This window comes from Cupressus sempervirens, chromosome 2 (assembly GCF_028749045.1).
Source record: "Cupressus sempervirens isolate cs-2001-9-10 chromosome 2, ASM2874904v1, whole genome shotgun sequence".
Classification (NCBI taxonomy): Eukaryota; Viridiplantae; Streptophyta; class Pinopsida; order Cupressales; family Cupressaceae; genus Cupressus; species Cupressus sempervirens.
Window position 1 is genome coordinate 418,735,382 of NC_143119.1, and position 27,622 is coordinate 418,763,003.

At 35.1% G+C, this 27,622-nt stretch overlaps 1 protein-coding gene across 1 annotated transcript in view; it reads right to left on the reverse strand.

Annotated features, from left to right (window-relative positions):
* Positions 1 to 27,622, reverse strand: part of LOC149572878 (DNA polymerase delta subunit 1) — a 103,259-nt gene that overhangs the window by 69,090 nt on the left and 6,547 nt on the right. The window contains exons 2-10 of the mRNA XM_089813953.1: positions 23,363 to 23,473; positions 23,025 to 23,131; positions 22,702 to 22,861; positions 19,911 to 20,106; positions 19,585 to 19,720; positions 19,267 to 19,404; positions 16,432 to 16,509; positions 16,172 to 16,263; positions 7,824 to 7,890 (exon numbers count right to left, since the gene is read on the reverse strand). Of these exons, the coding sequence (XP_089670079.1) occupies positions 7,824 to 7,890; positions 16,172 to 16,263; positions 16,432 to 16,509; positions 19,267 to 19,404; positions 19,585 to 19,720; positions 19,911 to 20,106; positions 22,702 to 22,861; positions 23,025 to 23,131; positions 23,363 to 23,473 (1,085 nt within the window). The remainder of the gene's footprint in view (positions 1 to 7,823; positions 7,891 to 16,171; positions 16,264 to 16,431; positions 16,510 to 19,266; positions 19,405 to 19,584; positions 19,721 to 19,910; positions 20,107 to 22,701; positions 22,862 to 23,024; positions 23,132 to 23,362; positions 23,474 to 27,622) is intronic.

Consider the following 27,622-nt stretch of genomic DNA (forward strand, 5'->3'; position numbering starts at 1 on the left):
CAAAAGTACTCTACGAGCGACACACTGAGTTAGAGTGTAAGGTTCCGAAGTACGATCCACCTTCAAAAATTGGGTTGCCCGTGTGTGAGTCTTGCAAACGCCATAAACCAACTTAAAATAATGCATATATTGTTTCCTAGTAGTCATACGGGGTGGCTGGGATAGGCCATATGGTAGGCACAAGAGAGGTACAGACTAGCTAAGGGGTTGAGGGTTGACCGTACAGTGGTCGAAGAATGGTTATACGATGCTTGCAAGGAGGTTGCCCAGTAATTTAGGGAGGTCGTATGATTAGTGCACAAGGTTGTATGATTAGTGTAGAAGATCATACGATATATTCAAGGTCGTACAGTAACTATGGAAGGGCTACACAGTAGGCTAGAGACCGTACAGTGACTGAGGAGAGGATGGACAGTGATGGATTTGAAGCTAGAAATAGACGAATGCGCTCTTGCCCAAACACAGACAATATTAGATGTTAAAGCAGCCCAAACACAATATATTCCAGAAATTGTATAACTTGTAAACAATAATGATGCTCTAATTTGCCAGATCCGAGCCAGGAAATGCAATGACGGATAGGGTGAAGGTTGAATCCCACCGAAACCAAAAAGCCAAGTAGGGAAGATCTTTCACTTCCGAAATGGAAAACAATCCAGAACTCTAACAAGAATTCACAGTACATAGAAATAATCCAAATCACATACCAAATACTACCTACATGTCATGCTTAAACTTGTTGGGGAAACCTTTTCGAGGGTGTACAAAGATAGCCAACGCTCACACCTACCAACAGAAACAATTAAATAAAAAATGGGTCCGAGATATACTAAATCAATCAGCCCATTAACAAAGGTTTAATTAATTATTTATTTTATGACGAGAACATTACAATCCTCCCATCCCAAACTTTGTTTGTCCTCAAGCAAATGCAATGTCGAATGCTACAAAATGTGTTTGCCTTCCCAAGTCGCATCGTCCAATGACAAGTGTTTCCAACGTACCAAATATTCCTTCAAAGTACAATTCCGCAGGATCTTCTCATGTACATCAATGATCTCGGTCAATTCTAATATGAGCTTCCCTTCTTCATTGAGTGACAGAAGGTTTGCAATTACCGTGATGTTTTGTCCCACAGCTTTCTTTAGGCACGAGACGTGAAAAACGTTATGGATGCAGCTACCTTCTAGAAGTTCCAACTCATAGGCAACTTCACCATTGTGGCGAGCTACACGATAGGGGCCACAAAATTGTGGCTTCAGTTTTTCTTTCCCCTTTGCCTTCAATGAGGATTGCCTGTATGGCTGGAGTTTGAGATAGACCATGTCTCAATTCGATGCCTGTGAGCGTACATCTTTTGTTGATTTTGCGCCCTTTATAAGTTCTCTTTCAAGCATCTCAGGATGTCTTGCCCTTTCTGAAGCCAATCCCTCACCCTTGGTGCGCAAATATTACCCATCACCATGTCAATAAGTGAAAGGGGTTCCTACCCCTATAGTGCTTTGAAGGGTGTCATCCCAACAAACATGTGGTAAGTGGTATTGTAACAATATTCCCCCAAATGCATCCGTTTGACCCATGCTCGTTGTTGTGCCGAAACGTAGTTCCGAAGGTAACCTTCTAGCCACTTGTTCACAATCTTCATTTGTCTGTCTATCTGAGGGTGGTAGCTAGTACTTGGCAACAATTTTGTTCTTGCCAACTGAAACAATTTTGTCCAGAATATACTAATAAATCAATTGTCCCGATCACTAACAATGTTTTGGGGTAACCCATGTAAATGAAAGACTTCTCTAAAAAATAAATCGACTACCTATGCGGCCTAGAAATCTAAGGAGATGGCGAAGAAGTGTGCATACTTCATCAGTTTGTCAACTACCACGAAGATACAATCCTTTCCATTCACCTTAGGAAGTCCAATAATGAAGTCCATCGAGATACTTTCCCACTTCTATTCCGGTATAGGCAAAGGTTGCAGTAAACCAACGGGTAGAGTATGTTCGGACTTATTTTGCTGGCAAACTGCACACTCTCTTACATACTGCAATACCTCTCCTTTAAGACCTTTTAATGAAAACTTCTCCCTGAGTTGGCTGTAAGTTTTGAGGAAACCTAGGTGTCCAGCCAAGGGTGAGGCATGTATCTCCTTCAAGATTTTCTACTTCTGTTTGGATTCAGGCACTATGTATATTTGATTCTTATAGTAAATGATGTCATCCACCACCTTGTACCTATCATCCAAAGTGTTGTTGTCCATTAGCTCACAGGCAAATGTGTTTTTGGAATATTCCATCACTAAATGTGCTTTCTAGTCAGCTGAAATCTGAGTTAGTAAGCAGATGGCGGGTTTCCTGGACAAGGCATCTGCAACCACATTGTTCTTTCCCTTCACATATTCAATGTCAAAATCAAAAGCTTGAATCTTGCTTACCCATTTTTGTTCTCTCATTCAAGTCCCTTTGCTCAAAAAAAATCTCAAGCTATTATGATCTGTACAGACGACAAACTTGGCACCCACCAGATACTGTCGAAACTTGGTTAGTGCATGTACGATGGCCAACATCACTTTGTCATAAATGGAATGTAGACACTCTGCTTGTGTAAGCTTCCGACTCTCATAGGCTATGGGGTGTCTATCTTGCATCAGTACCGTGCCAATGCCTTCTTTGAATGCGTTATACTCTAGAATGAATGGTTGAGTGAAGTCAGGTATGGTGAGTACTGGGCAAGTGCTCATTACTTCTTTCAACTTATCAAAAGTATGTTGCACCTTTTCAGTCCACTAAAAGGAGACTTTTTTCGTTAGATTTGTTAATGGTGAGTTGAGCTGAGAGAATCCTTTTACAAACCTTCGATGATAAATGCACAATCCAAAAAACCCTCGCAACTCTAGAGAGTGATTCTTTTATTTTTTATTTTTGTTTTTTTTTTTGGGGGGGGGGGGGGGGGGAGCCAATCAAGGATAGCCTGAATCTTCTCCTGGTGAACCTGTACTCCATATTTATTGACAACATACCCTGGGTACAATATTTTTGTCATCTCGAATTCACAATTGGATTGCTTGGCAAACAAGGACTGAGCCATCATGATCCTTAGGACTTCATCCAAATGCTTCAAGTGTTCTTCCCATGTTTTTCTATAAATAAGGATATCGTCAAAGAATACTAGTAAATATTTACGCAATTATTTTTTGAAGACGTGATTCATGCATGACTAGAACGTAGGAAGTGCATTCATTAATCTGAACGGCATGACCAAGAACTCATAATGCCTGTAGTGACAACGAAAAACCGTCTTCTCTATGTCTTCCTCTCTTATGTGGATCTGATGGTATCCCGAGTGGAGATCTATTTTTGAAAAATAAACCACACCATGTAATTCATCCAACAATTCATCGATCCTAGGAATAGGATATCTATTTTTTATCGTCTTTTAGTTCAACACATGGTAGTCCACACACATGCGCATCATCCCGACCTTTTTAACCAATATTACTAATAATGCAAAAGGGCTAGAACTGGGGCAAATCCATCGTTTCTCAAGTAGTTCCTGAATCATCTTTTCGATCTTATCTTTGAACTTCTTGGGATGGTGGTATGTTGTAGTCGCCTGCTTCCAACTCAATGGTATGCTCAAACCCACGATGGGGAGGTATGCCCGGAGGAATGTCTATAAAAACTTTATCATGAGCACTCAAGATATTCTGAAGATCCTCATCCTAGTGAGTTGTCCATGGTCTTTTTACAGGTTTTGCCAAAACAAAACACTGCGCAACCCATGCAATGTCATCATGTCGAGAGATTGCCTCCATCCGCAATACTGAAACTTCCTTCGGTCCCTCATTGGCCATCCCACAAAGAACAACCTCTTTCCCATTGACAACAAAAGTGAAGTCCATCCGTTTGAAGCTCCATAACCTCCATATCATCTAGGTCCACTATAAAGAAATCCTTTGTGACAATCTGGTTAGCCATGGTGATACTCAGTTGGGGAACAAGGTGCGTACAAGGCAAAAGTGTCCCTCCAACGACATTGACCTGAAACCTTGCGTGCATATCAGTAGGTAAACCTCTTCTTTTCACCAAAGACGAGTTTGTGAAGTTTAGAGTGGCCCCACTATCCAGCATCACAATGACCCTTTGTCCTTGAAGGGTTTCTCATACCCAAAATATTGTACATCTCAGGCTCTTGGCTAAGGCGATGGTTCCTCCACACCGTACCAACGTTGCAATTCTCTCCGTACAGTTCAAATAGACCATTTTGGTGTCCTCGTGGAGATGGTTGTCTTCTATGGATAGATCCTCCTGATTGTCCTCATCATCGGATACAACTTCAATTTAGTGTATTTTTCCTTTAACGAAGCATGTATGCCCAGGCTCCCACGGTCTTTTGCAATTGAAGCATAATTTCTTCCTTTTGTAGCTCCTCTCTAGTAGCTTCATCCAACGAAGGCTTCTTCGGCAAAGGTTTGCTATCTTTGTCCTTGAGAAACACTGGCGGTTTGGAGCGTGAGTAACCTCGAGAGGATGATGTCAATGATGATGTCATGCTCTGCGCCTTCTTCATAGCCTTCGAAAGGGAGGCAAAATTCAAACCTTTTAACCAACCCCTCAATGGTTTCATCAACCTGTCCATGAAAAGCACTATCCTTCTTTCGAAAATGTCCATGACCAATACAAAGAGTTTCTGAAATTCCGAGATGTACTAGTTGATCGATCCAGTTTGCCTCAGTTGTGCCAATTCTTCAAAATTAAGTTCTGGATCTTTACCATCAAATCGATCTATCTTTCAGTGAATTCCACATAAGTATTTATTTGGTCATGCCCCAATGTGATGGTGTCATGATGCCACTATTCATGCGCCACTCCCTCCAAGTGTAGCGTTGTAAATTTGATTACTTCTTTATCTAGCATTGGATTAAGTTGGAAGTAAGTGTCGACATTCATTACCCATGCTTGAGCAGTTATGGATCCGAATCCATCAAATGGTGACAGATTCACCTTACTCAAATTTCTTCTAAGATCATCGTTACAATATCCTCGATTTTTTCCTCCGAAATATTTCATTCTTAGTTTTGTGTAATCTTTGTAGGATATATCCTCCTCCAAATTTGCATTCTTCTAGTCTTCTCTCAATTGTCCTTGAACTTCCTCAAAAGTTGTTCGCTTTCCTCTGTGTGGTACCTTTGTTCGTGGAGGGAAAGACGGCATGGAAGATCGAGAGCGTGTGGGATGAGGGTTTGCCTTAACTGACGCGAAGTCCGCACTATGACCATTTTGTTCATCGGATATTTTATTGTCTACTAATTTCCTGAGAGTTTCATCGATAAGTTGTTGAGTGTCATTGATTTGTGCTTGATTCCTCGAAAGATCTCTTAGTAGTGCTAAGAGTTCAGTAGCAGTAGGTTCTTGTTTTGCCATTCTATCAACTAAATAGAATCTTCTTCTCTTCTAGCTATAAACTCTCATTCACTGTCCACAAGCTGGCAAGATGGTTAGCTCTAATACCACTGTAATGTTCTAAAGTTTGATCCACATTCAAGGATTGGGTTGCCCATGTGAGAGTCTGGAAAATGCCAGAAACCAACTTAAAATAATGCGTATATTGTTTCCCAATAGTCATACAAGGTGGCTGGGATAGGTCGTATGATAGGCACAGGAGAGGTACGAACTAGCTGAGGGGTGGAGTGTTGACCGTACGGTGGTTGGAGAATGGTCGTACGATGCTTGCAAGGAGGTCACATGGTAATTTAGGGAGGTTGTATGGTTAGTGTAGAAGGCCGTACGATATATTCAGGACTAGGACCGTACAGTAACTATGGAAGGGCTACATAGTAGTGTAGGCTGGAGGCCATACAATGGTTGAGGAGAGGATATATGGTGATGGATTTGAAGCCAAAAATAGACAAATGCGCTTTTGCCCAAACACAGACAATGTTAGATGTTAAAGTAGCCCAAACAGAATATATTCTAGAAATTGTATAACTTGTAAACAATAATGATGCTCTGATTTGCCAAATCCGAGCCAAGAAATACAGTGATGGAATAGGGTGAGTGTTGGATCACACCGAAATCGGAAAGCCAAGTAGGGAAGATCTTTCACTTTTGAAATGGCGAACAATCTAGAATTCCAACAAGAATTCATTAATTCCCAAGTTTTTTGCCTATGTTTTTTTGAAGAATGGCCAAGCTTTCCCCGAATTTAATTTTTAGGTCTTGGCAAGTTTACCTGTTTGGGAAGTTTTCCAACTATCTAAAGTATACAACATATTATATTCTATAGTATACACCAATGTATTCCAAATTAAAAGAGTTTCTGGACAACCTTAAAATATAATTGTTTGAAAACAATTCAACATTCCTTACAGAAGACATTCCAAATTACAACAACCGACAAGCCACTAATTAGATCAATAATGGCCTAATTAAAAGTCTAAATAAATGAAGTTATAAAACTACTAGAAGACAACACTGTGGTTATACATGTGACATGATAGCCACTCCAACAACACAAACTCATCTAATGACATTTGTAACAATGATTAAGCAATGTTACATAAAGTGATCAACTATATAATCATTAATATGTATAATGATATTAATATGGATGAAAGGGTGTCTATATCCATATAACACAAACATATAGACTATACTAGTAGTATTGGTAGTATGTTGCGCAAACAACAAACTTGACCCTAGTTTTGCATGTGCAACTTTGACAATGTGCCTACTAACTAGACCCAACGTATGTCCCTATTAAGTCAAATTTTATGGTTTTTAATAGAGATAAGAGTTTTGCCTTTACAATTTTCTATCATATTCCACTAATTTTCACTCAACTTTAAAGGTAGATATAGAAATCACACACAAAATGAGGTAAATGAATCATTTTTCCATTTAAAAGAGCTTAAGAAGCTCCAACAAAGAAGAAAACCTCTTCAATTTTGATAGAACAAACAACAAGTAATTAATGAGTAGAAAACTAATAACTCGTCAACTGCAATTGCAAGAGAAGACCTTTTAAAGATGAAAACAAGATCCCTTGTGATCCTTAATACAAACAAAGAATCCCTCAATGTAAGTGTTGATAATTTGTGGAAAGCAGAAACGTCAAAACATTCATTTGAACATGAAGGCAACCTTCTCAAAAATCAGCTTCGGGTCAAATGGTTGCCAAACCAATATATTTAATCAAGAGACCGTATAGACAATGAAAATTAGAAACATCGGTACATTCATTTAAACATGTGGGCAACCTTCTCAAATATCAGCTTTGTGTGAAAGACTTAACCAAAGCAATATATTTATTCAAGAGATCCGATGGACCATAATGGGTAGAAAATGTCAAACATTAAGTTTAATAAGTAGTTGAAAGTAATCTTATATCTTTTAAAAAGGCATCAATTGATTTCACGGTGGGTAACTAGATTCAAAGCAAAAATTGCTATTACAAACATTAAGAGTTTTTCAAAACTCTAGTAGAGTCAATGCCATGTGCACAAAGTATAAGTAGAATCAATACAACTATAGTAACATTACTAGTACAACTTAATATTTTGAAATCAATGTCAATGTTCTGAAATTATAAGCATTTATATACAAAAACCATTTAATTAACAATGTGTCATGTTTTTTCATTCACTTTTTTTATCATACTAGACCAAAAAGTTTTACAAAGTGTGTGCACCCTATGAAGATAAAATCATTATACAAGACATGGAGTTTTTTAACAATTGTTTGACATTTCATTTGATTTTTCTTCAAAATAATAGAAATAAAACTGGAACAGCTATGAAAATTTATTTGAATGTCAAATGTACATGCCTGAAGTAAATCAAATTGAACTCTTCCTTCAATTGCAACTTCCTTACTTTCTCGAGTACCATATTGCCTGGAAGAAATTCAAAACTAAGTCCCAAACATATTCAACCAAAAAATGTCATAGGAGAAAATAGGCATTTACAAATTATAATTAACTTCACTTCTAGATGATGTTATTAATGATCTTAAAGACTATAATGTTATTTCAATTTTAATTCTTTTGAAGTAAAACATTTGAATTGACATAATTGAATACTTTGTATCTTCCATAAATTAGTGTTTACACTATCAGATGCAATGTTATGGATTTGGGGATACAATTAGACCTCATCGAAATTGTACATATCCTAAATGTAAATAAGGAATGCAATAGCAATAGTTTATAAAAAAATACTTAGATACAAGAGAAGATGAATAATCATCTTGAACTAAATGGCCATTTCATGTTGATAAACATGTACCTTATAGCTGAAGACACCTAGAATTGACAACTTTTCATTAATTCGCACTTATTTCATCTAATTCCCAACTATTTACATTGATTAAATAGCATCCTATTCTTTAATTAATATTATACACTTTCCTCTAATTTTTCTAAATCCTAACCCAAGGTGACCAAATAAACTTTAATTATTAACCCTCGTCTTTAGTCCCCTTCTTTCAAACAATTAAACAAATAAAATCCTATTTATTTAACTATCCTCCTTACATCTACATCCTTCATCACTTTTTCTTATCTCCTAGTCCTTAGTCAACCATAGCCCTAATCATTTGCACATTTCATAATCCTAATTAAGTGGAAGAGACCCACTTCAAATCCCCACACAATCTAACCCTTCAAACTCAACCTTAACTGCGCCACCTTTAGGAGAAGACTATTATGCATAATTGTACATAATCCTATATGTAAATAAGGAATGCACTCATAATAACTTATATATAATAAAATAATTGCTTGGATACAATAAAAGCTGACCAATCATCTTGAGCATGAACTAAATGGTAATTTCACATTGATAAATATGTACTCAGTAGTTGTAGACACCTAAAATTAACAACCTTAGGTCAATTTAGACTTACTTCATCTAATTCAAAATTATTTATATTTATTATATAATATCTTATTAAAGATTATCCATTTTCCTCTAATTTTTTTAACCCTTAACTTGAGGTGGAAAATTAGCTTTAATTATTTACCCTCATCTTTAGTCCACTTTTTCCAAACAACTAAATAAATAAAAGCCCTATTTATTTAATAATCCTCCTCACATGTCACATCCTCCATCACTTTTTCTTATCTCCTAATTTTCACATAACCCTCTCCCTAACCATTTGCAAAGTCCTTTATCATAATAAATAGAGTTGACCCACTTCAAACCCATAAACAAACTCACACCACACATTCAACATTAACCGCACTACCTTTTGGAGAAGACCCCATCTGCTTAGTCACATAAATCTTGTTGCCTTGGGTACCTTCTCCAACTTGTCAATTGTCCACCTCCCCATCGAATCACCTCATGTTGCCACTTGGCACCACGCTTGAGGTGAGAAGACCAATCCATCCTTCACCATTAATGCTCATCAAGCAATCTCAACCATCCATCTCTTTTTATCCCAAATCCTCTATATCCAACCCTTACCCATTTTCTCTCTCACTCCTTCCATTGAGAATGGTTATGTCACCAAATGTTTGAGTGAGCACACATCAAAATCAAGCAAATCTACACAATGAGGAGCACCATATTTATTTTTCATGGATTTCACTATAGCTTGAGGCTGAGCTAAGCCTCTTTTTAGCCCAATCTTGATCATTGCTTTTGTTTGTGATTTTGAGTTTTTTTTAGTACTAAATTGATTCCTTTGAAATTACTCTTCCTCGCACATAATAATATTTTTCAAAGTTAATGAGAATTAGGTCTCACTCTTTTATTTTCACATTGATTTGCCATCCATTTTGTACCACAACAAAAACTTCTCTACAATTGTCAAGGGCAAAACACTCATTGGAGTGACATCCAAGAATAACAAAGCTAGCCAATCTCAATGAAGGGTTTCTCAAATGCTCAAGCACATGCGCTAGAGTTATACACATGCTTAGCCTTTTCCATTGGTTGGAGGATGAAAGAGCACAACATGCATCAAGGCCTTTACAAGATCATGAATGTGGGCTTTGGACATGGAAAAAGTGAAACAAATATTTGCTTGATTGAAATGGATTTTAAAGCCTCCCAAATGGCATGGATATCTGACTAAGATGAATGACCTAGTAATGAGAACCCTTAAGGCACCTAAGCCACATGAAGCTATTGGTTATCTACAATAACTAGAGATGGAAGCAAATCTTCAATAGGTCTATTCATTAGTGACTATCCTAAGTAAACTTCTAGACTCAAATATTTTATCACTTTTATAAAGAAAAGCAAATCAAAGTACTAGCTAAAATGGTCAATAAAGCTCACAAAGACCCTAGAAGACAAGGGAGGAGTTGTAGATATCTTGAAATCTAAACAATGTAAACTCATTTCACTTCTATTTTGATTCGATTCAAAAAATTAACGAAGCAAGGTCAAAAGAGGTTTTGGCAACAAGATATGCATGAATCTAAAAATAAGAAAAGTGCTTTAGTTTCCAAGAAAATCCATGTGGCCAATACTCCTTTATATAGTAACTAGATTAAACCCAACCTACTTCTCTAAATAATGCAACCTCTAAGAGGACCAAGTAATACATATGGAAACAATAGCAAATTTTATTTACATACAAAAGATGTCATTGAAACACGCATCTTTCAAAACATCACTACTAAAATATATTTAAAATCTAGACCATCAACACTTGCAAGAGTAGCTCATATTGTCTACAATTATCCAATTCTCAAACTTACAAGAGTCATAAGGAAAAGCAAGCAAATTGACAATCTACCTAATAAATATAGTCACTCTACTTTGTAATGCCTAGCATTATTTAACTCTTTCTAACCTTCACAATTGAGAATAAACTCCACTCAAATTATGATTTCACTCAAGGCAAGAAAACTGATCTCATTCTAAAATATCCTTTTATTAATTTATGTTCTCAAACAATCATTTTAAATTCTACTTCATTTAGTTTTTCTTTGAGCTTTCTATTGAGAACACCGTGTTGGAGTACAATATCACGAGGGGGGGTTAATTGTTGATATAAAAACAATGTATCAATTTTTAATCAATCTTATAACAATTTCACAAATGGAATGAATAGAGGTATCACAACAAGATGAAACATGCACAAGAGATGTAAAACACGATATGTTCCAAGTGGAAACCCTCCTCTGGAATAACACCACTTGAAATGTCCCCCTGGTTTATCTTGAAATATCCTTTTTAGAATGCCTCCTGGCAATAAAAATCTCTCACAAACAATGGTATCTCATTGATAGACGTTTCTATGCCTCACTAGCTTTCCTTTTCAATATACATTTCTATTCTTATCTTAGACTTACTTAGTTGTCAATCTTATCCTTATCGAATAGATCTTGGCAACTTTCATAAATCTTAGGATCAATGGTGTGAATTCTGCAATAATTGTCATTGTTATTTCGTGTCCTAGTAGTGACCTAAGTTAAATATATACAAGTTATCATGCAATTGTCAAAGAATGATGATATTGTTCCAAACAAATAGCCTGAACTAGGGTTAGAATCTTAAACAAGATGCAGATACAAACTAAAGAAAACCCCTTAACAAAGGTGATTAACAAAGAGATTTAACAAAATCTCTAAACTCACAAAGAATAAACAAAGAAAATCAACGCTTGTCATTATCAAAGTTTGTAACTTTCATTTGAATCTCACTCTTTGTGCAAAACCAAGACCCAAATCTCCTTTACAACATTTCAGTATTCTTCCATAACCTCTCAACAATTTTCAGTTCCTACTGCCATCAAAAAATACACGTCATAATTGTCATTGAAATGTTGTGTCCTAGCTCCTTCAAACTAAGGTTTCAAATGAAACCTACGAACTTACAAAAAGATCATAATATCAAGGTTAAAAATTAAGACTACTCACTACTTTACATGTCGTGTATTAAGGCGTGTCCTTAAATGCTCCATCAGTGCTTATCCTATAAAAACCATCACCAAGTCCAACTTGACAGACACCAAATTTCTTTACAATTCTGTTGTTTGACATTTCAAACACTTGGCATGCATCTATTGTCCTTTATTTTCAGTTCGATAATGATTTCTTGAAAAGATTGTAAATGATTTTTTTTTAATTTGATGTGTATATATATAAGACAACATTGGAATCTAAATCAACAATTGTTACTATAATGCCATAACCTTGAGATAATAACCAATTTGCAATACTGAAAAAAAAAATCATCAATTGAACAATACTGAATTTTTAATGTAAAGAGAAACCTGAAATTTTCCACCCCATACTGACTTGCCACAGCAATATATAATCATTGAATTGACAATGTTTTTTCAAACTCTGATTATTCCCTCCAGTGTCAACACAGGCTGCCACAATCGAACATTGCCTGTCAAAACTAGTCCACACACCCAGATTCAGCAACATGGGCCTTAATTTCTTCAGCACAGGCTCATAAGAACAAATGCAGGCCCTAAATTTGATGCCTGCAACCTTAAACGTAGGCCTCCAATAAACACCATATGCTACCTAATTCTTGTGTATGGCAGCCTTCCTGCATTCAGCTCTAACCCCAATATGGATCGCAGGGTGTATGGTATTACCACAGCCAATAATTCTTCACAACTGAAGCTCAGAATTCAAGCTAATCATTTGCACAAATTAACTTCTCAATTTATAGTGATGACAAATGAGAAGCTGACTCAAATTGCTCTTCAAACTTAACACCTTTCAGAAAACAAAAAGAAGCTTCCAACCACAATAATCACAACTTTAGGAAGATAATAACAATTCCCATAATTTAATCCACGATACCTCAGTTATGGATTAAATGCATAACTCATCATTCAACCCTTATACCTCAACAAGGGAATTGAAATCACCAAACGCAGAAATCCTCACAAACAATAAAAGCAAAATAGACAAATGGGTGATGAGTTCTCATAATGGGAGCCATATTTATAATCTCCATTGTGCAACTTAGCTTCAACTACACACCTTTCACTTAAAAGCCTTTTTGCTTTATACTTAGGCACATAATATAATTTATTAATTTCCTTTTGGATCCCAAAAATGACCTTTTCGACCATATCATGATATTCTAACACACGAGGTCATTGTTTCTTGTGCCTGAAATTTAAAATTGTTCAACCCAATTCCAACTAGCTATGATACTAAGGTGACCAACATACAATACTAGTGAAAATAGCAACCTCAGTAAATTTCGTTGAATAATAATGATGATTCACCCATCTTGCAAAAATGATTGAAGAAGCATCAGAATAGAAATCAGACAACACCGAAGTGATCCTGATGAAGAAAAACGATGAATGAACCTGATAAGGTGATTTACTAACAATAGACAATCCCTCCAAGATTCTTGGAGCCCAAGCCAGAGGCCAAAAATAAAAACTGAGAACACTCAACTCTTCTAGCTCAATTAAGCTCATCAAAACCAACTATTGACTTACTATAAATAGTAAGTCCCTCAAAATGGAGCCAAAACTCACTATAGGCCACTGGAAAGCCTAATAACTCCACAATTGAGACCCTCGAATCCTATTGTCATCTCACGAGAGTCGTGATGATGAATAAACCAAACCAACTGCAGAAACTCATTATAAATGGGGATATTACATATCCAATATAAAACAACCTTGGCACAAAAGTGTTGTGTTAACCACAACACCTTTTCAAGCTATAGCATAGCCAACCCAAAGACATGCTAAAAAAATACCACTTAATCAAATGCCTAAGTCATCTTAATAACTCGATTGAAATCTATGTACCCCGAGGACGCATCCCAAGCCAAAAAAACCCATGTTTCCAAGATAGGGATGCCCTGGGGATGGGGGGACGGGTAGGGGACGTACCCTAGCCATTCCCAATATTAGCAAATCACCAAGGGGTGTCTCTGAAATTCAAGGACTTTTGGGGTATAGAAAGGGGACATCTAGAAGTCCCCTAACCGTACTAGGGACGACTTTTGTGAAGCTTAAAAAAAAATTAAAACAAAAAGCTTTATTTTGTTTGTCCTTAGTTAGTCATCTAGTGAGCTTTGCCTCTCCAAATGCCCTAAAAGGTCAAAAAAGACCACATTGTGGTTGTTTTGTCATTTGTTTGGTTTTGCCTATGAAGTTGGAGTGTGTTGCAATGGGCTAGGGTTTTCATTTTGTAAGAAGAGCTGATTTTTTTGCTTCCAAGAGCTTGAGTAGCAATCTACTTCATTTTTCTATATTTTGTTTTCAATGTTGAACTTGAACATTATGATAAGATTTTATGACAGCCCTCTAGCCTTTGGGCATATTTAGATTTCCAAATTTTTATGATATTGTTCACTGCTAAACTTATATTTAAATATTTTGTTCACATATTAATATGCATATTGACAATTAAGTACTGAAATCAGTTATTATTTCCCAAATGGCATCCAAATGGTGTATTTTAAGGTTCTGTAATGTTTAAATGGCATGCTTTGTACTTGGTATCATATGAATGACATGTATATTTGCAATTTTCAATGTATATGCTCAGATGTGAATGATGCTGTGAAGAATGGAAAACTTGAACCATGCAAAACTGAATTAATGTTTTTCTATGATAACCTTCTGAATCTGTGATGTACATATGATCGTGAATTGATGTTGAATTGTGATGCAACTATGATATTATCCACATATTATTTCAGTGCAATTGATCAATGAATAAGGTCACCATATACAACTGATCCTATTAGTGCTTTTGGCATAAAGGAAAACATGGAGAGGAGCAACACACCATTGACTAAAATTTTACAATGCCAAGTTGTGTGACCTATTTTCTTGCAACAGTAACATTTGATATCCCTTTGTCTTTTTTTGATCTTATATAGTTGTTTCTTATTATAATGCACTCTCATGTAAAGGATCAACTTTTATATCAATCTCTGTTGTTCTCTTTTTTGTACTAAGAGAGCTAAAATCATATCTTCTAGCCTAAGTCGCAGAATTCGCCAAATTTCATCCATGAAGTTTGAATTTCAGCAAATTTTTACCCTTTCCGAATTTCATCCGAATTTCATGATATTTAATATAATAATCGCTATTTATAATAATATTATTTTATGGGGAAAGTCTTTGGGAATATTCTTTACTTTTACTTAATTTGTGGGGAAAGTCTTTGGGAATATTCTTTTACTTTTTTAGTTAAGTTCTTATCTTAAACTTGCTTAGTTGTCAATCGTATCCTTATTGGATAGATTGTATCCTTATTGGATAGATTGTATCCTTATCGGATAGATCTTTGCAACTCTTATTTAAGCTGCTTAGTATTATCGAGTATCTTGGTTATCACTTTGTGTTGTAACTCTTTGTAAATCTTAGGATCGATGGTGTGAATTCTGTGAATTATTGCAAAGACGAATTGCATGCATATAATGCAGAATTTATCAAGGGAAGCTATACAGATTGTGCATATGTTTTTCACAAAATTGTAGGTCTAGTTTTATTGAAAGTAACGTCTTTTTTGGAAGGTTTGTAAGTTAACTCTGTAAAATAAGCGCCTTTTTTCATTCCACAAACATTGTGGGTCTGTTGTTTAAGGAAATCATGCATTTAAATAAAAACACAGCATCTGTGTTGTTCGAATTGAGACTGTTTCTTTCAAAAATAAACAGATTTCCCTCTTTAAGAATTGGCATCAAAGGGTTTTTAAAGTCATGCAGGCCTTGATAAGATTTGCTAGGCACTAAAAATCAAGCAGTTGCAAGTAAAGAAAAGATTGATGAGCATAGTTATGAAGCTGTCCTTATGATCAAGTTATTAATAACAATGAAATGCTTCTGGAGTTTGTATCATTGAAAACCTCTGTGCAGATTTGGAAGCACCTACAAGATCTGCACAAGACATCAAATAAAGCAAGACCTTCTTCCTAAAGAGTATGCTGTCCTTGGAAAACCAGTGAATTGAGATTAGATAATGATTAAAAACAATTATCAATAAAGGAAAGGACTAATATCAAATATAAGAACAAAAATAGGCATAACCAAATTAAACTATAGAAAGTTGAAACAGTAATTCACATTAAAATGTATGATAAATCAACCAAATGCTCGAGGGGATGCAAAAACAAAATCTTATGCAATAGCATAGGGTCAATCGTCCCATAAAATAAGGAGCAATAATTCGGAAGATCAAAGAGAAAAACTACTCCAGCATGTAGAGTTTAAGTTCACCTTGACGAAAATGTTGCATCTTTAACCCGAACACGACTATTTCTAATACGACCCAAAATAGGGAATTCGACTATTTTCAATATTTCTGCCCGCTGCACATAACACACATGCAAGGAATTTTAGTTCAACAATATAGTTGTCCCATGGTGAACATATACAAAATGAATTAAATAAGAATTAGAAACCACTTGAGTTCTGCAATCTTGCAATCTAATAATATACATAATATAAGTGTCATTTGAAACCATTCTTGAAGTTACCTCAATGAGATAAGGTAAATCAAACTTGCATATGTTGTATCCAATAATGATATCTGGATCAACTTCACGAATGAAATCCTATAAAAAAAAAAAAACTGATTTTTAATGATGGGTGCCCAAGAACTAGAATGATATTCAACAAACTTTTAGACCCCAGTATTATCATGAAGAGGCAATGGCTATATCAATGATACAAAAAATAACAAATAGATAAATGAAGGGCTCGTATTCTAAAACTACAAGCATCAACAATTGAGCCACTCAGATGACAAGCAAGTCATAAAACATTCTATTTGTGTAGTGTGGTTTTGTATAACTCATTTGGAGACAAAACAATCAAAATATAATTAAAAAGTGCAAGCATTAGTACACAGTAGTTAGGATCAATTTTCTCTTGCAATTGATTTTGATTGTTCGTATTCATGTCTTATCAGATGTCAGATATGACCTTGTGTTTCATTAAATCATATTATGAACAGATATTATTCAAACAATAGGTTCGCCCATGGTCATACATTTGTTGCTCATTTGATTATGATAAAACATATCTCTAATAGAATTGCCCATGCAAATGGTTCCAACCACAACCAACACGTTGTAGAAAATTAAAAGACAGAACCTATGAGGTCTGGAATATTTGGAATGTGTCAAAATTTTCAATTCCGATCAGAAAATGCCCAAGCTTTGTTTTTTACTCTTACTCAAAAGGTCATTGAAGTTGGTTCATCTTAGCATTTCCAAAGCAAGATAATTGTAAAAGCTTATGTCACATCAAATGAACCATAAGGTATTGTAGCAGAACGCTACAAATATTGATTGTATCTCGAAAATTAAAAGGCAGAACCTATGAGATCTGGAATATTTGGGCTGTGTCAAAATTTTCATTTTCAATTACAAAAATGCCGAAGCTTCTATTTTGACTCTTAGTGGAACTCTTTTTTGTTAAAACCTACAAGAGTGGTCATTGAAGTTAGTTCATCCTTAGCATTTTCAGAGCAAGTTGATACTAAAACTTGTCACATCAATGCATACACCGTAAGGTATTGTAGCAGAACACTACAAATACTGAGCATATCAATGAGCTTGTATATGGTCGACCCATTGTTTTGCACCAAAGATTCTTTCAATGTGTATAAAAAGGAATCAAACTCTTGTATCAGAAGTAGCTTTTAATGAAACCCTCATTATTCTGGTGTTTTTCCCCATTTTTGTGTTTTTCAAGTCATATTGATATTACCTTTCATTTTTTATATTGTTTTTATGCTATTTATTTGGAGTTGAAAGACTCTTCAGATTGTTCATTTCTCTTCGAGCAACTCTAGCTTACATTGATGGGTGTTGTGTTTTCATATTTCTGTACATGGAACAATCATGTCATAAAGGAATCTTGGAATAGAATCGGATGAAAAGAGGTGAAGTAGTGGAAGAAACTTCTAAAATAATAGTTTTGAGCACAATCATGACAAGATATGGGCATATAATTGATATCCAGACTGCAAATGATACGTAAGAAATAGTGTTAATAATTATGTCAGTGAAGCATTTCGACAAAACATGACTTGAGAAACCTAGGTTTAGTGATCCTATATCATGTTTGATCTCAATGATTTGTTTGGTGTCAGCTGAGAAGTTTGACAGGTACTTGCAAGTTAACATTATCCCACCATCAATACCATCACTAAGCACGAATAAGACCTTGGAAATTGATTGGGCTATCTATATTGCAAACAAAATATGTTTACAATTGACTTCTTCTAAAACTCGTTGAGCCTTTTGAATTTTCATATCTCTAGTTATAAAAGTAATTTATTCATTCGGAGCATGAACTTCAATAGTTAAAATCTAACTTGGAAAACAGGAATAGATACCCTGTGCAAGAATGGACATCAATGATTACATGCAAATAAGACTTTAGTTGACATGCGGTTGCTATCATGATACATCCATCTTCCCTTTCATTTTATTTGGATCATGCCAATTGTTGCCTGCGGTTTTGGAACCCAAAATAAATTACTGAATTTTGCAACTATATCAGGAATCGTTATTTTCATGGAGAGACTGCAGATTGTGTGTTTAATTCAGACAGGCTTTTTATTTTGAAGCTCCAAAAGCAATTTACTACCCATGAACATGGATTTTTTTAGAAGAAGAGGATATCAATTAAGCTTGAAAAAGAAAGGCAAACAAATTTAATAAATTCACCCATATGTGTACAAGTGGGGAAAAATAGATAAGAACGGTTGAGATAGGAATGATTGCATACTAAAAAGAGACAGAATTCAAGGGTTGTACACTTGAAGTGGAGCATACGATGGCCTCCCAACAAGACTGTTATGGAATTCAGAATAACTTTTTTGTGCAAAACCCCAAGTCCAGAACATGCTTCTTTATTGATTATGTGTACGGTATACTTCATTTTTTAGCATTCTGTGGGGGAGAAGAGCAGTGAGTAGACTGATTCTTAAGATGTGTTCAGCACTTCGCACAATGCATGTTTTAATTAGTTATTAAATCCTTTGCCAAGGCTTTGAAGTTTTCAGGCTAAATGGTATATTTACTATGGGCCAACAGGAAACAATGTTAGCTGTATCATATGTCAACTAATATTTGAACCAAACTGCTTCAAAAGCATAAGCAAGAAAATGCATGTTCTCAATGTCCATTAGAGATAGCAATGATGTCGATGCTTGAAAGCATTACAAAATTATAAGATCCTATGATGTAGTCGATGAAAAGAAAAAAGATCATCACAACATCAAAAACCTTGCATGCATGAACTGGGAAATTCAATTTAGAATCATGAACATGGGACACAACTAAGATAATTGTGCTTACCCTCCAAGCAAGCAACACCTCTCTTTCAGTGTCAAATGACATGACATCAACACCTACAATTGGAGAGCATGACCTTAAGGTCATAACATTTCGTACAAAAGGGCGATCTTCTCCCTGTAATGTTACTAAATTGGCAATCTGTTGAAAACAAGAGCATAAGTATGCAATAAATCATGATATTAAAAGAAAAATATTCAAGAATGTATATTAGCAGGTAATTGGAAAGAGATAAATGACTAAACTGCATAGTGGACAAATAATTTAATGCAATATTTCTAAGGCTTGTATCCACATAATTAGGAAAACAAAGAATTATACCTGGATAACGGGGTCTTGGCTGGGCTCTGGAAAATGACCTTTTCGGCCTGCACACTCAATATCAAAACTAAGTATGCGAAATGGAGCCATTTTTGAGTATTCTCCAAGTGGCATATGGCTAACTAATTTAGTGTAGCTTTAACAAGTAGTTGAGGATTGTGAATGATTCATATCTCTATGACATGCAAAAACATGAAGCACTATTGCAAATTTATAAAGTCAAAAATACGATGAGAAGAACTTTCATATACCTACAATACACAGACATATTAATCTGGACAACATTTACGAGCAAGGAATACGCATTTTGTTATTTTCAAGGATACCATATATCAACTTCTAGTTGACAATACGACATATTCTTTGAAGTTCTTATATATGATCCAGCAGGAAGTTCAATCCAATTGCCACCAACAATATCACGATCAATCATGAAGCGAAGTGCAAAAAGCACATTGCTTTCATAGGTGATGAAGCACCTTGAACCAAACCCATCAACTGTGATTCCCCTTTCTAAAATGCCTGCACAGAATAAAACAAGTATCTTAGGATATTGAAACAGATATCAAGCTTTGAATCATCACACAAACAGATGCCCTTTGCTAATCATTCTCCTGTTGTTCAAATGCTTCAAAATATAATACAAAGAACATAAAGTGAACAATCTCTACAAATTCTTTCAAAGTCAAGGCATATTTATTCAACTAAAAGTCTAAAAGATACTACAGATGTTTCCCATATTGATCCCCAGTCCATAAAGAGTTTAAGAAGGCATAAAAAACACTTTTGTGTTTGTTCAAAAAAGCAACTCATTGAAGAGTCAGGAAAAGAGATTAGAATACTAAATGAACTTCTCTGCATAAGGCCATAAAAATTGCACGAATGGTGTGGTGGAATCTTGCACCCGTCAACAACAATATCTCAATGTCATAAGAGACTGAACTTCAAGAGAGCTTTAATCAAAATTTTAAAATGTGAACTTTGCATTTCATACATTTCTCTACAGAGTTAAATAAAGTCATGATATCTTGAATAAACTCTTCTCCTGAATCAAATATTATAAATAAAGCTCATTTTTTGTAATATAAAATGACTACAAAAATGACTGTGTGTGCTCTGAACTCTAGCTCCTATCCATTTTGATTAGTATTGATAAATTAGACGCACTTCCAAAACCAAGCCCTTTAGAGATCAAGCATGTCCAAGCACAGGGAAATCAGCATTTCCAATGAGTAGAAATTCAAAAGTCAATTTTCAATATTCCACTTTTACATTATAATACTAATAGTATACAGAAAGCTATATGCATGCTCTAAAATTCAAGAAAACAGAAGGATCTATACAAAAAAGCTTCGACACTCAAGAATAATAGTTTCTTGGGCAAGCATTGAAACATGTCATTCGTTGGGGATTAAGAACAAAATCATTCATATTAACAGCATTTGTGAAGTTGTTTTGTGGGGTATGTCATTTAGGACCATGTTTTATGACTGCATGTACACATTCAATTTTAAGTACAATTCACTTACAAATAGATGTGCGCCTCCAAATTTTGAAAGGAAATTGACACTCCTATAGGATCAAAGATGCCCCAAGATGACCCAAGATGGGCCAAGCATGATGAGCCCCAAAGTTTTCATGTGGTGAGGACAAAGCTCTTAAAGGGAGAGAACATGTTGTGTGCCTATGGTAATATAATACTACAAACCTAGTATGTCCTATTTCAAACCTAGTAATATAACATTTAAATTTAATATAACTTTTGGGTTCTCTTTAGAGCCTTTAGCATTTACTTCTTCTTTAATTATAAATCAAAAGAAATCCCAATCTTTATATCATTCTTCATTTAAAATCAATTTACCATAAATAGCTTCCATTAGTATTTTTGATGTCTAACAATCAGATTTGCAAGTGTGAATCCACCTAGAGGGAGTAGATGCCATCATTTTTATTATTCACATTTATACTCTTATTTTCCCCTTTTTCTAATCGAAATGCAACAGATAACATTCAATTAGTAAGTTGAAGAAAACAATTGCTTATCTTGTTCCTTCACGTCCTCATCAATATCAAGAATTTAGTAGATTTTGCTCGCTTCAGGTTTCAAGAAAAAGACATATAGAGGTGCGCATCTTAATAGCACATTCACAACACCATTGATGAAAGAAATCTGAAATGATGAAAATATATTTTGCACAGTGTTCAAGTTCTCTGGCCCAAAACAACTTAGGAATAAAGAAAAAGATATCCACATACGCTTGAATAGGAAAAGCCACCATGGATGGAAAAGAAGGCAGAGGGCTTCCTAGGACCTTAATTTCAATTTTGTACGACTAAATTCAAACAAAGTACAGTTAATCATTGTTCAAAGAAGTTGAGCTTTTGAATATTTCTTAGAAGTGTGAAAGGCCACAGCAGGTAAAGTTTTAGAAAAGCTGTTTATGCTGATTTGGCAGTATGCAGTAAATGTTTAGATTAGTTAATCATCCCAAAACAGGATCAAGAAACGTGCATGACCTCCAATACAAAAATATAAAAATTTGGTGTTGAAGTGATACAAGCACAAAACAAATAATTCTATTTTCGTCAATGTTGAACATTTCATTCCATGGAAGGAATTGGGAGGCTACTTAATTCAAGAAAAGGCTTATAAATATGTCTAGTGATGATTGTCTTAGACTCGGCTAAAGCCTGGAAGATTCTTATTGGACAACCAAAATTTTGTCAGAACAGTTTGAGTAGTATGTGGTTTGTCTAATTGGTACTCATTTAATTATCTATTTTATTCATTAATTAAAATTAAAAAGTTCTTAAGTTAGCTAAACAAATTAATTAAGTAATGCTTGACCTTGTCCTTCCATTTTATCCTCTTATTTTTCCCTTCCCTAAACTCCCCCTCAATAAACCAACATCCTATTTTTGTTGTGGACTATTTATTTATTAAAGTTGAGCCTCTAATATACCTCAAGCACATGTTTCCTCTTTTATCCTTGATGACATGTAAATTAGCAAGAACTGAAGCATAGGAGAAACAAAACTCCACAGTTATACCTGAAAGTCTCATACATTTGGAAAGATAACATTGAAAAACATAACACTTTAAAATATACAGCTCACCTCTACAGCTAGCAACCATGGTAGGAAGTGCAACAACAATTTTCAGAAACAGTCGAGATTTCTGTTCTTGATAGTACATAATACTTCTTTTTTGAACCATTTCAATCCTCGTGATGAACTTAGGGGACTTGCTGCTTCTGTTTGCTTCCCGCATTTTTGCCTGCGATACCAACATGTTTGCTGGTGAAATAAAAGTATCTTAAAATAAACAGTCATAAACATGATTTCATTGATGCACTTCACTGAACAAAGCAATTAATGAGATCAGAGTCACATTTTCAAATATTACATTGAACCTCAAAGAAATATAATGTATTGTTTACCTCCAAAACCTGCTGAAATCTTGGTATGTCATCTGGACCCATCCCATCAAAGCAACTTATATAAAAATATGGCTGAAATCCATGTACATGACAGCAGACACTATAACCTGAAATTATAAGTTCAAATTATATTAAAATATGGTTGAAAATAATGTACATAACAGCAGACACTATGGCCTGAAATTACAAATTCAATTTATATAAAAATATGGCTGAAAATTACACTCATAATATAGGCACAAGAACCTGAACATTCAAATTATAGTGTAAGATGCTCATACAGAAACCATAAATTAGTAATAAAATTGTAAAACCAAAAAATGGTTGAATGAAATAACCTTCCTGTGTAACACCAAAAATCCTCAGAATCGCTGCTTGTCCAGTTGAATGAGGTATAAACTCTTGGTGACTTTCACCTATAATATAATCAATATCCAACTGCTGGAACACTGCAAGATATATCGAGCCATTATTAACTTTCAACTAGATATAGTGTTTAAAACCTCAGTGAAGTAAATATTGAACTACTGGTACAATATATTATCTATTTTCATTGAGAAGGAACTGAAGGAATGAAATCAGAACAGGATTTAGAACAATTGTAGGCAATGGGTTTGCCTTCTGTCGAACTCATTCAGCATGCCTCATGAGGCCTCAACAACAGAGGTGCAAAGTTACAGAGGCCAAATTGTTTGTGTACAGCAAAGTAGAGAGATGGTAACCCATATCAGAAGCTGAGCCACCAATCCTCGCTCTAGATTTGATATTTGTAAGTGAAAAATATTATATATCCAAAATAACACAAACAAAAAAATTAAAGGTGCTCACCAGCATAACACTGACGCTTGGGTACCTTGGGATGTCGGGACGAGTTTCCAGGATGGGAGGAACAAAGGGACTCAATTTTGGAACAGCTAGGGGACAGTGGCGAGGGGGCGAGGGGCAGGGACTGTTGTATACTATACATATAATACTTGAAATGCTAGTTATAAATTGATGTTTTAGTATAAATAACAACTTGAAATACTTGAACATAGCAAATTGCAACACAAACTAGAACCATTGAACATTCAACATAGTAACATAGTACATACCCAATAGTAATATCTGAGAATCAAAATTCTAATAGAAATACATGTACCTGTCCTGATGGTGGCGTGGTTGCGGACTGGCAAAGGTGGGGTGCTCGGATACTCCAAAGTGCCCAGTGCAGGAACGTCCCAAGGATGGGTACCTCGAGGATTCGGGGGAGTGTGAGCCCCTAGGTTTCACTAGTGCTAACCAAGCTGCCCAAGCTAAAACACGGAAATATTCTAGCTAATTTTCTATTATAATCATTGAAAGAGGAGGCCAAGAAAGGTATGACAAAGTCGCTTCCCAACTTTTAAATAATAATAAAAAGAAAACATTTAACATTAAAAATATTAAGGAAAAAGATACACACACAGTGGACTTCTTTGTGGCCTTGAAGGCTTTACTTTGGGTTTGATCATATGTGTTCTATCCTTGACCACACCCTTTTGTCAAACAAGAAGCATGGCTGCCTATCATATCCCTAAACACCCTCTCTAGTTCAAAATGGCAAAGGAAAAAAACTTGCTTTGGGCTATATCAAATTGAATTCTCATTAATTGAATCCCATTTATGCTTTTCTTTTTTCCAAAACAATCTCAATTCCAAGTACTAATACTATAATTATAATCAAATGTTGTAGAAAGTAAATGCAAAAAGATCAGACAAACCTAATCAGCTAATGAAACACTGCAATAAATGAGTTTTCCCATCATACCATTGGCGGGTCCATTATAAAGTCCATACTACTCGAGTTCCATTCTAGGTTGGGAATGATTAGTCATTAAATGAAGCCATGCCTTTTAATTACCTTTGTTTTATTCCTTAGACATGTTTCACATTATGATATAAAGTTTGAAGCCTCTAATTTGAGCTATTTCCTCTAACAAAGATTTTATGATACATCACATAGAAAGGAATTGCACTCATTAAATCTAGAATTTGCTCTAGAAATATTGTTATTTACAGAAAAAAGTGCCCCCTAAAGAGCTAATAATTGCTATTCTCTTTGAATCTTTTCTCTCAGTTTAATAACAAAGGAAAAAAAATCTCTCCTAAGCCACTTGTTAAATATACATTATACTACAAACAGCTATGATTAACATGGAGAGAATCAAGGTAGTAAAACTGCCAAGTTGCCAAAAACTCCCTTGTCCCTCCTTGGGAACACGTATCCTCGTATCCAATTTGGAAACGTATCCAATACTGCCTGGATACACGTTGAATATTGCACCCATGTCAGCCTAAAAAAAGTTGATTTCCAACTGTGCCAAATACTACATAATTTGATGTTTTTAAAGATTAGGCATAAATCCTCCCAGCTTTAATGTAAAAAAAAATAATACAATTGTTTTAAAAAATGGTATAAACAAAACCCGCACCAAATGAGAAAGACAACTAAAATGTTGTTCTATTCAGCAACCCATTTTGTTGGGTTATCTTCTAATGCAACTCTACTATTCTGCATATTGTAAAGTGTAAAAATAACTTATAAATATTTACGTAGCATTTCTATGTCCATATTGTTTCTGAGCTAATGAAAAAAATCATCTAATAACTTAGAAAATTGTGTTAAATATGTGTATGTGATATTTATTGATTTCGTATCCAACCGTATCCATATTAAGGATCTTAAAAAATGGTCATATCCGTACCCAAGACCATATCCGTATTTCTATCCATATCCGTATCCATGCAACTTTAAGTAAAAGTAATTACCTCCAAGGCTTGATAGTTGTGCTTATTGATTTGGCCAAGAAGAGCCATCAAAACCCAGTATAGTCACAATCTTGGGGATGCAAGAGTTCTATCAACTTTTACTTATGTACCAAAAGATATGTATCTAAATCATTAGACCTTATTCTCTATAGTGGACATATCAAAGACACAATGATAAGTCAAAAACATCTACCAACTCTCCAATATGCAAAAAATTATAAAACAGGCAACATCCAAAGCATATTTTTTTTCTAGGAGACAATAAGATATAGAAGGGAATAGCTAGGGTTGTCCTATCATCTCAAGGATGTCTATGGCCTAATCAATAAAAAAAAGTGAAAAAAAGGACATATCATTGACTTAATTTTAGCCTTATGGTGTAAGGATGGAAGAATAATATTGCCTTCCTAATAGCTCTTGATATAGAAACACTTCAATAAGGCTAACATGTAACATTTTCCCCAAACCCCCACCCACCGAGGTCGGCAATGTCCCAAAGATGGGGACTTGGCATTTCTAAGTTCCCCCACTACTGTCATCATGTCACCTTCGCACCGTTAATACATCATCGGGAACGAGTACATATGAGGAATGCCTAAGCATGCCTCAACTATCCTGGGGACGTCTAGATGTCCGCTATCCCCAGCTAACACCAACATGAAGTAAAAATGAAAAAATATTAAAGTTTTGAGTATGTTACTGTAGTAATCATCACAATACTCATTGATATTATTTTTATGATATTTTTAAATAATATAAATTAGAAGCTTCTATTAAAGTTACTATTTTTAAATGACATTGTTATGATATTGCTATGTTCAAGTATTTTGTATAATTAGTTCTTATCCTATTATGCATCATTTCACAACTAGCATTTCAAAAATTATATTTATAGTATAGTAGTAATTACAATACCCCCTACCCCCTGTTGTCATCCCCTCACCATCCCTAAATTGAAGCCCTTTTCCCCCTCAAGAACTTGTCCTGACGTCTCCCAATGCACATGTTACACTAGATTTTTTCATTAGCCAAATTGTGTGTGTCCTTTGTTATCCCATGTGTGCTCATTGTGTATCCAAAGTTGCAAGAATCCCAAAAAATTTATTTGTGGGTGCCTTTAGGTCATTTCATTAACTTTTTGGAAGTTGTCAAAGTTTGGGATTTTCAAGGTTGTCCATTCTCATATGGCATTCCATCCATCTCTAACTTCCCCCTTGTCCTTTTTAGGTTGTTAAACTAACTCCTCACAACATACCTTTTCACTCAATCTGGATCCTTTGTCATGTAAAATTCTTCTAAGAAAAGAAGAAAACCATCAAATCCTTCCTTATCGATATGCCTTCCATTCAGGCCCCAAAGCCCAAACCCAGTGCATCAAAAAAAATTGATGCATTGTACTTTTGGACTTGTGTTTTCCTCAATAACATTTCCTTGACATCACTAAACTCCAATCCCCAAAATTTTGCATTAAAGATTTTGCCTTTCATTTGCATTACACTTTTGGACTTCCTTATCATATCATTTCTTTCACTTTTTCTCCACCAAACTATTAAATTTTGTCTTCTCCAAGTACTCTCACATGTCATCCTAACTCCCAATCCCCAACTTGTTGTTTTCACTGAGTATCCTATCCAAGTAGTAGTTATAGACATCCTTCTACAAAAATACTTTTTTCCCATCCTACTCAACTCCTGAATCTTGTTGATTCCTTTATCTACGTTGTCGAAACCAAACTTTCACCCCATCTCTTTACCTTGTATTCTTCCTTGTGCATCTCCAAACTCCTACTAGATTCCCTTGTTCTTTCT